Below are 12,471 nucleotides of genomic sequence, written 5' to 3' on the forward strand. Positions count from 1 at the left end.
AGCTGACAACCCAACGCTCCGGGTCTTGCCGCAAGTCCGGGGGGTGCTGGCTCTGCCCCAGGCCGCCCCGGGGCACCCCCAGCAGGGAACGCAGCCGAGGAGGGAGGCGGCCCCGGCCCGCAGCGCGCAGCCCTGCGGCGGGGAAGGGCCCGGCGTTGCGGATGACTGAAACACAGCGCCGGGGGGCACGGCGGCCGACAGCGGCCGTTAGCGACCGTTGGGGGCGCGGGGCCGCCCCCAGCCCCGTAATCTCGTTTCGCCCGAGGGGAAGCCCGAGCGAGCATCACCGAAACCAGGGCCCCCCTCCCGCCTGCCCGCCCTGCGGCTGGGAAGGAGGCGCGCCCCGAGGGAGCGGTGCAGCCACGGCCTCCTTCCCTCCCATCTCGCCCCGGGGCGGGGGGACCCCCGAAGTTAAAGGGAAAAGCCTTTCCTGCCCTGGCCTTTGTTCTTATAAACGGGCGCCCGCAGACCGCCCCGGCGGCAAGAGACAAAGGAGGGGGCGCCGCGGGAGGGACCGCCACCCCCGGCCACCGCTGCGCCTCGCCCGCCCACATGCACTCACGCACAGGAACAAAACGAGGAGCGGCGTTACCTTGTTCATCCCATTCCCCATGGCTTAAGCGACCCGCACGCCAGCACCGCGGGAGGAGCCGTCAGCTGCCGGCTACCGAGCTGCCGGCGGCGGGTCAGCGTGCATGGGACAGTGCTTGCCGGGGGTGACTGGGGACGAGCTAATTGTTAAGTAAAGGATGGCCGCGGCTTGCCGTTGTTGGGAAGGGTGAGGCGCATCTCCCCCCGCCCTGCCCGGGGCTTTCTCCTGGCGGCTGGAGGCGGGTTTCCGCTCGGCCGCCCCCGGGAGCCGCCAGCCGCGGGGCCGTGCCACCAGGAACTGCCTCCCGCCGCCGCCCCCACGTGCGGTTAAAGCCCCGGCGCGCCGGCCGCCCTGGGGCTTGTAGTCCGCGCTGCCGCGCCGCCCCGCCGCCGCCCGCCCGGCGGGACTACACCTCCCAGCGGCCCCCGCGCCGCCGACCTGCCCCACCTGTAGCGGCCGCGGCACCCGGCACGGCCCGGCCTCGCCCCATTCCTGAGGGGGTGAGTAAATGACGCCGGCTGTGGCGGGATCGTCTCCCGCGGGCGCTGACCCGCAGATCCGCGTTGCGGCTCCCCGGCGGGAGCTCCCCCCTGCGCCCGGAGAGGGCAGGGCTGCGGCAGGCGGTGCTGGAGCGGGCAGGTGCTGTCCGCCTTTTCCGTCCCGAGATCGGTTTTGTTTTGGCCTGGGACGGGCCATGGCGGCGTGCCTGACGGCAGGCACCGGGCCTTGGGCGCCGGAGCTGCCGCCGCAGCCACCTTCTTGCCAGCCCGTCCCTATCCGGCGTGCGGTGCCGGAGGGAGGCGGTTGGCTGCAGGTGTGAAGCCTGGGCTGCACGGAGGACAAGGCCTCGCCAAGCGACCAGTGCCCTGTCGGTGCCCTGCCTTGGCCTCCTGCTCTTTGGTCTCAGCCACGCTGCAGGCACGGCAGGTTGGCAAGTACATGAAGGACGTTTGTGTCCTTAACTGAGACAAACAGAGAGGAAAAAGCAATTAGTTTGAAGCGAACATCACAGAATCAGGCTGGCAGAGGTGGGACAGGATCTCTGGAGGCCATCTGGTCCAATGCCTCTTCTCAGTCAGGGAAGGATGCTCACTGCAGCGTCTTGGCTGGCGTGGCTTCAAAGCCCTGCTCAGTCCTCCTGAAACTACGCTTTTGCTTCCTAATGCACAGTTAAACATAACATGATACAGCCATATCCCTCTAGCCACAGGGATGTTGTTTTGGGAGATGATGATTGAGGATTTGGTGGTTAATGAGGGAAATTTACTCCAAAGAGTTAATATAATAAGGAATGCAGGCAGGGACTTAAGGGACGCACAGTTTAAATACATGGGGACAGGACACAACTATGTAAGATCTCTCCCATTAACCAGCCCAATAACTTCCCCTCAAAAGTGAAATTCTTAGTGGCTAAAATGCAAAACAAAGACAAGAGGGATGTTACTCTGTAGCCACCTTCATGTTCCCTATACATTTATATATGCATCAGTGTGAAACAGGTATAATATTTTATAGAAATACTTAAAATACCCCACTGTGGACAATTAGGTCTTTATTCTCAGCATAACATATATATATATATATATAAAATATATATAGCATATAAATAAATAGTATACTGTGAAAAAAATCAACAAAATATTACACCAGTATTCATGTGTCACGTGTGACTTGAAGCTCTGTCATGTCCAAATGTCATTTGTTGGGCACACTTCAGTAGGACTGGACAGGTCAGGGGCAACTGCAGCCCAAGGCAGGCAATGGAAAGGGGAAAGACAGAGAAAAGGGCAAAGCCAAGAGGCAGCAGAGCCAAATATCAAATAATTGATGGACAATCTCTGGAATTAAGAGATAGATGAAAGAGGATAGATTTAGATTAGATATAAGGATGAAATTATTCACCAGGAGGGTGGTGAGGCACCAGAACAGGTTGCCCAGAGAAGCTGTGGGTGCCCCATGCCTGGAAGTGTTCAAGGCCAGGTAGGACGGGGCTTTGAGCAACCTGGTCTAGTGGAAGGTGTCCCTGCCCATGGCAGGGGGGTTGGAACTAGATGATCTTTAAGGTCCTTTCCAACCCAAACCATTCTGTGATTCTGAGTGAGGAGGACTGTTACAGACGCAGCGGTTGCCAGTACAAGCCCACTCTAAGAGGACAACTTCATAACGTCCAGTTGCGAACACTGACTGTTGCCAAAAAGGCAGTCATGTGTTCTCCATGTTACCATCAATGGCACAGCTGTGACCTCTTCCTTAAGCAGCTCCAACAATTGTCTGACCCAACACTGAACTCATTCAGAGAAGTAACCCCATATAAGGCTGGGGGGTGACAGCCGCTCCCTTTGGGGTCAGAGCAGCACACAGGGAGACAGGGAGCAGGACCACCTGTCTCTGCAGTGGCTTCTCATTGGATTGCCACATCTTCAAAAACCAGCACTGTTCCCACAGAGACTAGTGACACGCTTGAAAGCCAACAGAACTTAAGCCATCAGTTTAACTGCCTGAGAAGCTGGAAAACTCTAGCCTTGAAACAGCTATGTCATCACCACAGATGCTTAATTTTCCAGGGAAAGGAGCACACCTGAGAGCAGCACTGCTGGAGGAGCACAGCCTGGGGCAGCTGAGGCAGCACGGGCTCCTGCGCCATCCGCAGCTGGTTGGCAGCTTAGCATCAGCTTCTGTGACAGTGGTGTGTGGAGTGACCGGCAAGGAGGCAGGGTGCTAGCAAGAGGTTTGACGAGTAATCTTATCCTGGTGTTGTAAGAAGAAAGCAAGCAGCAAGCACTGCTGAAGCTTGGCCACTTCTGCTCCGTCTGACCTAGGTGGCCCAGGGAGCATTCCTCCCCCAACCCAGGTTAGGGGAGACTCAGTATGAGCCATCCACTGCTGCTTTCTTCCATATCCCACGGAACCATGCCAGCAAAGCAGTAGGAAGCCAACACATGCTTCAGTCTGGATTGTTTGGCATCAGGACCTTCACTTCAGCTTACAACTCCCTTGCCCCCAGCCTCTCAGACCAGGCAGTATGCCTGCTGCTGCCTCAGCTCACAGCAGAACAGGGGAACACTAGGGAGACACTGATTTTGCTTTTGAACAATTCTGGAACCTACCCCTCCCTGGGTTCTCTGCAGATGTTGGGGTCTGTATCATGTCATCATCAGCCTCAAACACATCAGAGCAGCCTCTCTGTAAGGCCTGGAAGGGTAGCAGCTCGACTTAAGGTACTGCACTTCCCCCTCCTCTCTGCTTCCAAACTGCTGGAAAACATAGCAGTGAACTTTATCACAGATATTTGCTTAAATATTTAATTGACAAAACTCTCCAGAATGTAATTTACTTTATTCTCATGCTGTGCAAGATATGACTGAGGTCCAAAAGGTATGAATCACTGCTTGCCATAATAACTACTGAACACATTGTGCCCGCATTCCTTGTCAACAATCTGGCAAGTAGTTTCTTTTTGTGAGACAAGAGGATAAACAATAAATAATATTCCTGATAACTGCAGGGGTCTGTGTTGTGCTAAGGGGTCCATAATAACTGAAAGGCCTTGGGCTTAATATGCTGGAAATCTGGGCTCGTCAATTCAGTTGCCCATAACTTGGTTTCTCTATCTGTAAAATGCAAATAACAATATTTCTGACCTTTGAAAAGTACTGTGCATGGGCAATTCATGTGAAATCATATTAGGCAATACAGATGGAAGACAAGTATATCTAACTTAGTATCTGACATTTTTCTGAATAGGAAGTGTGATTCTCTGTTTTATTTTCAAGTTTTGCAACTCCCTTCAGGATGCCTACTTCAGCCTGCAGTGCTTTCCCTTATTAGAATGTTATTGCATGCATGCAGCTTTTTAGAGTGAAAGCAAAAATTAGAGTGGGAGAGTGTAACATACCAAAATCAAATAGCAGTGGGAGGAAATCCACTTCTGTCTTAAACATTTACTGTGATGCGTAGTATTTCCTTTTCCTCCCCACTGGTCTAGAGGGGGAATCCTGACACTGTTGCCAGACCTGGCTCTCTTCCTGTTTTACTTCTTTGGCTGTTGTTTAATAAACTATGACATGATGCATTTATGGGGGCAGGTCTTCAGCAAGCCTAAATCATCATAAAATGTTTATTCATTGTCACTTCTGAAGATCTTATTCCTTGTGCTTAGCATCTGTACTGTTTTTAATGTTTTGAAAGTCCATTTTAAAAAGCAAGCTATCCTGAGATGACTGGACTGAAAAAATGAACTCGGGAAATAAGACCAAAAAACTCTTGCTGAATCTCATCAATTTCAGTACCCCAAAAAGAGAGGTCAGTTTACCATGGCCTGTAATCCTACAAATCCAGGGATTTTTCTACTTCTTTGTGATGTGGGCATGATAAATTGAGTAATCCCCACTTCTTGACTTTGCACACAAATGTATCTGGCAATGCTAAGTCTTCGGCAGCAGCGATTGTCTTCTAGGCAATTGCCTGAAAACTAACAAACAGCCCGATACTGAAACTGAACCTTCTTAAAAAGATTAGACAAAACTTCTGCTTTGACAGTACGTTGAGTTTACTATCTTAAAAATAAGTAAGTACATACTCTCTACTGCTTATCTTCTGATCTCACTTTCTGTGAACCCTGAGCTGACATTCAGCCATAGGCAGAAGGCACGTCAGCTCTCCATGATCTGTCAGGAACTGATAAGACCTGGGTTGGGTTCCCCTGAAGCGGCGTCACAACTTAGTTCTGAGAGATGGCAAGAAGGGAGATAAAAAGGATGATTGGTTAGAAATAGCCAGTGGAATGGTTTTCCTCTGAAATAGAGTGATTTGACAGAAAGGAACTGTTTCACCAGAAATAAATAACAAAACCTTAAAATTCATAAGTAGCACTGGGCTTGTTTTCTAACTGTGCTAAGAGGCAGGTCAATGGAAAGGAAAGAGCTTGGGGGACTCATTGCCCTTTCTTTTAATATTTCTACTTGGTAATAAACATTGCTAAAGCATTTCAAAGCCTGTTTTCTGGATAGAAGAGATAGCACCCTGATATACTGCCACATATCCACAGAGCAGAATTCATTCATCATTTGATAAATTCACTGTCTCAAGGCCAAATTTGGCTTTTATTATGTCACCATGAATCTGCAGTAACTTCATCAACATCGGTGATGTTGCAGCAAGCTTTAAGTCGTGAAACTGAAGGGAGTTACCTCTGTGGTTTACTTCAGCAAAAATCAGCTTTCAAGAAGCTGCTCTCAACAAGCAGAGTAGCTGAAGGACCATCATCTCCTTCTGCCTTGTACTCTTCCTGCTTCCCCTTCAATAATGGATAATATCAGCAGAATAAGTGGTACCCCAGGACGAAAGGGCTGAGCCAGCAGATGAGGCCAAAGTGGCACAAATTAGGGCTTTGCAGAAGGCAGATCTCAAAAAAAAAAAAAAAAAAAAAAAGGAACTGACAATGCAGGCAGGAGGAACAACGCTAGAGAATGGCTGAGAAAAGCACACAGGATCATTTAGATGTAGGTTAGCTGCCATGGCAACCGTGTGCCAAATTACTGCACTTGTGTGTCTCTAAACCTGCCAGCAGCTACTTTTGTTTGTATGTGCTTCAGGCTGCGAAAAAATGAATCCACCTTAAAACTCATGACAGGTTGCAACTGAAGCGCATATATTGGGATTGCTGTGGGGTGCTTGGTTTAAACATTTAGAAAACAGAGACAGAAAAAATAATTGGCCTTGAAAATTCTGATTACACTAAGTGGTTAAAAGAGAGATAATTTCTTTAACGTTTACAGCAATCAGTTCTTACCCTTAATTTATACTGCTTTGACTTGCACATATTTACCAGGTCAACCTGACACCTTTACCCCCAATTTGTATATAAGAAAGAAATTGGTCCTAGCAGCAGCGCTATCTATTTTTCAGTGTGAGAACTGCCATGTTACAAAAAGAGTAAGACATTTTCTTTTAATGCAGGATTCTTTGGAAATATGGTAAAATATTAGATCCCTAAGGAACAGAAACAAGACTATCAAAAAGCATACTGCGAGGCACATGCATATTATTAGTTACTAAGAATAGTCCATTGCTGAGTGTGAGTGAAAATATCCAAATGCGTTCCCTTGATAAGCTGGGTATGTATTCTTTTCTTTCGGCACACGTCAAAGCGTCCTCAAATGGAAAAATAATGTTATGATAACCTAACCTCTGTTTCCAGTTCATATACATATAATCCTAAGGGAACACAGCCTTCACAACACCTCTCTGCAGGAAGCCAATAGGCCATAATATCGCTTTGTCTTCTCCTCTGTGGTCCATGAAAACTCTTCAGCGTAGAAAGAGGTGAGTTTTGAAGTTCCCATTGAAACTTGGTGAACATCACTGAGATGTTCAGCTGTCAGTTGAGAGCCATGAGGGTGTGACCTGCCAAAGTCAGCAGGAATCTTTGAATCACCTGTAGAGCAGCTGTGGTCAGTGCCAGGAGATAGTTCCCCATCCCTCCACCATCACATGATACTCAGTGTAGACTCTGGTATTCAGTAATCATGACCTGCCTCCAGCTGAAACTCTGGGCAGGGATCTTTATTTTGATGACATTTTCCTAATAGCTTCTGCTTAATGGGAAATGTCTTAAGATTTCCTGTGTTTGGAAAATTGGAAACAGTTAAAGCTATGGTTCTCTATCCAAATATTGTTTTCTCAGCCAAAATCTAAGACAGTAGCCCTTAAATACCACTTGCAAAAAACACAATCCAAATACTTACATTTCTAATATATTCACTACATTCTCCAAGAACATTTAGTTATTCTCGAGGGCCCTGCTTGTAGTGGTGGCTCACTCTTGATACAACAATATTATCATCCAGAGTTAGTTATTCGGTTGTCTTTGCAGAGTTTTTGCTTGGTTTGGTTATTCTGGCCTGTTGCAGTTATCTGTGTGACCATGGTGACTGAGTCCCCCCAAAGCTGCCTCAAAGCTACCTGGTTACCTTGAAAGTCTGGCAGTATGTCTCCAGCGCATCTGGGATTCTGCATGTCCAGGACACTTTCAATCTGTGAGTGGTCTGCAGGGCAGCTGAGAACGGGAGATGAGCGGGAAGCAGAGCAGGGAGCACGCTTGCAGCAAAGAAAGATGCCTTTTTGGGTATATAGGTGTAAGCTATTAAGACGTTCTCAGGTTAATAGCAGATTCAGTGCCCCTTGCCTGCCTGCCATCTGTACGTAATACTAAAAAATGTGTTTTCTCTCTAAGTATATGGCCACCTGAGACACCCCGGATCAGTATGATCGTAGCTGCTTTCAGCAACTGTTTAATACCTTTGGGGATGTGAACGATTTCAAGCTGAGGAAGCAGTTAACAATGCCAGGACTTCAAATTCTGCTGTTTGCTTCTCTGTCTGTCTCCCCATACTTGTGCAAATTCCTGTTCTAACATCACCTCCTGCTGAGCAAAGTATCAACTGCTGACTGTTCCACAGGTGTGGCCCAGTTAAGTACAGATTATCGTCTGATATTGATGTGTAAACCTGTACGCCACTGCACATGGTGTAAATTCAGGGCCACTGAACTAAAGACATTTTCAGACATTATAATATCCCATATGCCTTATCCAGCACAGCAGGCACAGTCATCAGTAAGGTTATGTCATGGAAGATAAGAATTACTAGTCTGGGAAATGTTCTGTTTGCTTTCAGGTTGACAGCTCATTGATCTTTTCAACCAGTGTCTTTTTCCAAGGGAAGAACTACTGGAACTGCTGATCCTTTCCTCCTTGTATACACTCTGTTCACTAAGGTGATGTCAGTCTCTTTCCGCACTTACTGGACACCTTGCAGTTCCAGGATGTATCGCTCACATCTGCCTCTGAGCTCTTCCAGTGCTTCCGTGATGTTTTATTGTGGTATTTTAGAGTCTCATTCATCCCCTGTGCTAAAGCACCAGCAACATCCAGTCAGCTTCTAACCCGTCAAGGGTTAATTCAGGGTCTCTTTGTGGGCTCTTCTGAGGCTTTTTGTGTTTGTTCTGATCCTTTGGTCCTTTGTCTGGGACTCGATTACATGCACGACTTGAAACACTGGTTCTCTATAGTTTCACTTTCCTTTGTGACTCCAAGTTAAATCTACTCTCTCGAACAGTTCATTTTACGTAAACATATAGGAGCAGCTCTTCTGGTTCGTAGCAAAGATCCACATAGCTCTACACTTTCTCTCAACAGTGGCAAGTAATGAACACCTATGACAAACAGGGTGAGTACAGAGGGTTCCTTCCCTTTTTGTATCTTCCATTTTCTGGCAACCAGCAGGTCAGGTTTGCAAGCCAAGGGCACACCCAGTCCCTGGCCTGAATGTTAAGCTGGTGTTTTTATATTAACATTTACAGTGACTCCAAGATCTCTTTCTTGAGTGACAACTGCTCGTTCAGAACTGTTTGCATTTATTAGGGCTGTATTTTTCCCATATACACTGTTTTGTATCTATCGGCATTCTATTTCCTCTGCCATTTTACTGTCCAGTCAGTTGATAATGTGAGATCCTTGTACTACTTTCTTAGGCAGCTTTTGCTTTTGACTATTGGAAACAACTTTGTATCATCAGGCACCTTGGCTATCCACCATCTCTTCCAGCCCATTTGTGAATGTCTTGGACAATGCAGGGCCTGGCACCATCTCCTTCCCCTGCCTTCCTCTTGCAACTTCCTTTAATTGTGAAAAATGATCAGTAGCTCCCACTTTTGCTTTTCATCCTTCAAACTAATGCTTTTTAATGAGCCTTTTGGGATTTGAGGAATCCTGTGAAAAGATTTCTGAAAAATACCATTATACAAATGCTGGGGGAAATTGGAGTGGGGAGAAGGGTGGGGAGCAAGGAGATGTATTTGCCTCTGACACCAGGTAGTTTCTGGTCTTCCTCATGCCTAAGCTTTCCCTTAACCTGAGAAAATGGTGTAGTCTGCCAGAGCACTACGTGTGAAAAAGCAGTATATTTCCACTGAAATAAATCTGGCAATGCTGATGACAGGCTGAATGTTCTGCTTGTCAGTACACTTACTAAGTTTTGTTTCATTAACTCATGTCTCTGAATCTGGTTCTGTAAGCAAAAATACTTTTGTCTCTTCATTGTAAACAATTGTATTTTGTTCAGAAAGAGTCAAACCTGCCTGGAGGGAATGCAATAGTCAAACTCTAGTTAGACTTGGGTAGGGTAAATGCAAATGTACAATAAAGTCCACGAAGGCACAGTCAGGGTTTGTATTTTTACTGCATAACAGGAACAGTCTATGCTGCCAGTGAAGTCAATGAAGCTTTGTCATTGATTTCAGTAGGAACAGGAACACCATTTGTCATAAAAGATTCACTTGACCTAATCCTCTTGTAAATAAAGAAAGAAGACATTTCAGGAAATTTCACAGTGTCTTTTTTCATTTAATTATTATTTCACCTGCTTTGATGGTTACTTCATTTGTCATCTGGCAGAAAATGAAACTCATTTTATACTCTTTTAGTATCCGAATAGAGCTATCATGCACGTAGATGGGCTTGCATTTAGGAGTGGTGCCAACACTGAGTAATTTTAATATATTATATAGTTGATATTATCTGACCAAATATTCTAGAATAAGTCACTATAGAAATGAAGGTAGGTTTCCTGTGTGGCTTACAATATCATACTAAAATACAAAAGAAACTTGACTGGGTTTCAGTTATGAAATAATAAATACTGAGCCTTTTTCAGATTTGCTCCATATTGCCCAAGTGTTTAAGCAGGTGTGTTTCACAAACTTTGTGAAACACAAGCTCAGCTGAAAGCAAATCAACATTAGGAAGCAAAACCAGTGCTGAGTGATAGTACTTAAAAACTGAGAAACAATAGTGGTTTTAAACAGCAACTGAAAAGATGCTTTGATGTTTTTTGAAGCACTCCCTTATATTCTAAAAACATGTCACAGTTTTCTGCAATACATTGCATCTTATATCAGTGTTACTTCTGTATTTTGGATTACATGCATCAGACATTAACTTTTTTTCTTTTAATATGAGCATGTCAGCAGTTTTTGGAGATGAGGAAAGCATGTTCATGAACCTACCTGCTAAAAAAAAATTTTTTTTTCCAGAACCTTATCTTATGTATACAAATGGGGAAAAATGGCAATGAACCTAAAGTGTCAGTATCTTCACATAACCAGCAATTATTCTCTCAGTTTGTAAGAATAGGAAAACCCCTTTGCAGAGAATGCAAGGGTAAGCCAAATATTGTTTGCTGAATTCAAGTGATAATCTGTAATCAATATCTTAAGTCAACCTCAGCTGAGAAAGTACCTTTCCCTTGCACCACAAGCAAAGCACCTTCCATCGCCATGCAGAAGAACAAATGGTCTCCCTCTGAAACACAACAAAGCTCAGCAGTAGCACAGGCAGAAGTATTTGGGTCAAAGACAGGTATCAGAGGCAAAGGGGGACAGCATGACCTGAGGGGAAATGAAGAAAATCTTAAGAATTATGGCTGATTTTATGTGAGTCCCTAAGAGCCTTCATCTGAATTCACTGAAGGCAAATCACTTCATGCCTTCAAGTCTACAGAAGCCTTTTGACAGCAGGGCTTGTATTGTGTAGCTCTCCGACATGACTTAGGAAGATAACACATGAACAATGGATAGTTATTAACATGAATAATTTTCCATGCAAATTGGAAGCACTGCAGAACAATGGGATGGCTGTGGCTTAGCAGCACCAGGTTGTCAGCAGGGCTGAACATAAAATATCACAGTAGGAAAGAAATCACAAAGACAAAAGCTACTAGAACTTAATGAACCGAATGCATGAATCTATACACCTACACCAGATCCACCTTCTTTCCACATCCTGGGATCAGCAGGATCGTGACAGATGTATTTGCAAAAGGCTAGCGTCTATATTAATCAAATATGCTGGCCTCTTCAATACAGGAAACAGAGAAGCAACATAGAGATGAGCAAATTAACATTTCTACACATCACTTTATGTATTGTCTTTTCTGAAAGGAGAGCCTTCTGCATAAAGGAGGAGGGCTAGTGGAAGTTGTTGCTATTGGGACACATGTCCTCTGTGGTAGGTAGTTCCTGCTGTGACTTTCCCAAGACATATTTCTGCTGTGTGTTGCTACGACTTGCAGCTGAGCAGCAGAGCTGGTGCTAGTCCAGGTGGCAATAGCTTGTGCTGGTTGAAATACTAGTCCCAAGAAGCTCAAGGGAAAAAAAGTTCACAGAGCAAAGAAAGAAGTAGCTGTTGTTCCAGTGGCTCTTTTGTCCTCTCCTTGCCTCCTCCTCCACTTGTACAGAACTGACACCCATAGCAGTGATCATACAGAAGAAAAGCATTTCCATTTGACGTTTTGGTGGACAATCTATGTGGCAGCAGGATGCTGTCTGAAACACGCAGACCTCTCAGTTTTTTCACTCCGACAGTGGGGATTATTTTAGAACACAAGTGGCAGGAAATAAATGTTTTCTGCAGTTCATCATGAAAGAGAACAAGGCAAAGCACCAGCTCTCGAGGAACAAGAGCTATGACATCCTGTCCATGCTGCACATTCAGTGCCTCTCTACCCCTACATGAAATCTGAAATAGACCTTTCCTAAAAGGGTTGATTTTGCTGAGTCAAATCACACCACTGTATGTCTCATACCTTCAAATACTCCCAATGTAGTTTATGTTCTGATGGAAACCAGAAGGTGACAGCCAGCTCCAGTCCATCAAGTGCAACATTCACTGAAATCAAAAGAGCTGTACCCTTTTCCCCTATGTCTGAAAATTTTCTGACAAGTTGCTAACATAGGTCACTCAACCATCTCTAGTAGAGGGAGGGAGGGATTCTCTCAGAAAAAGATTGCTGTATGGCAATGCTTGGGAACTCTACATTGCT

General features: G+C 45.9%; 1 protein-coding gene and 1 long non-coding RNA gene across 4 annotated transcripts in view; one reads left to right on the forward strand and one right to left on the reverse strand.

Annotated features, from left to right (window-relative positions):
- The window catches only part of DUSP22 (dual specificity phosphatase 22), a 45,098-nt gene extending 43,795 nt beyond the window's left edge, over positions 1-1,303 (reverse strand). The window contains exon 1 of one of the 2 annotated variants that reach the window (XM_071804535.1): positions 1,040-1,303. In XM_071804535.1, the coding sequence (XP_071660636.1) occupies positions 1,040-1,288 (249 nt within the window). In that variant the 5' untranslated portion in view covers positions 1,289-1,303. Of the gene's footprint in view, positions 1-592; positions 906-1,039 lie in introns of those variants that run through there. The other variant, XM_065831011.2, reaches the window with a different exon arrangement.
- The window catches only part of LOC136098011 (uncharacterized), a 28,641-nt gene continuing 17,174 nt past the window's right edge, over positions 1,005-12,471 (forward strand). For both annotated transcript variants that reach the window (XR_011737538.1, XR_010650890.2), the window contains exon 1: positions 1,005-1,092. This is a non-coding gene — a long non-coding RNA (uncharacterized lncRNA). The remainder of the gene's footprint in view (positions 1,093-12,471) is intronic.

Source organism: Patagioenas fasciata, chromosome 2 (assembly GCF_037038585.1).
Source record: "Patagioenas fasciata isolate bPatFas1 chromosome 2, bPatFas1.hap1, whole genome shotgun sequence".
NCBI lineage: Eukaryota > Metazoa > Chordata > Aves > Columbiformes > Columbidae > Patagioenas > Patagioenas fasciata.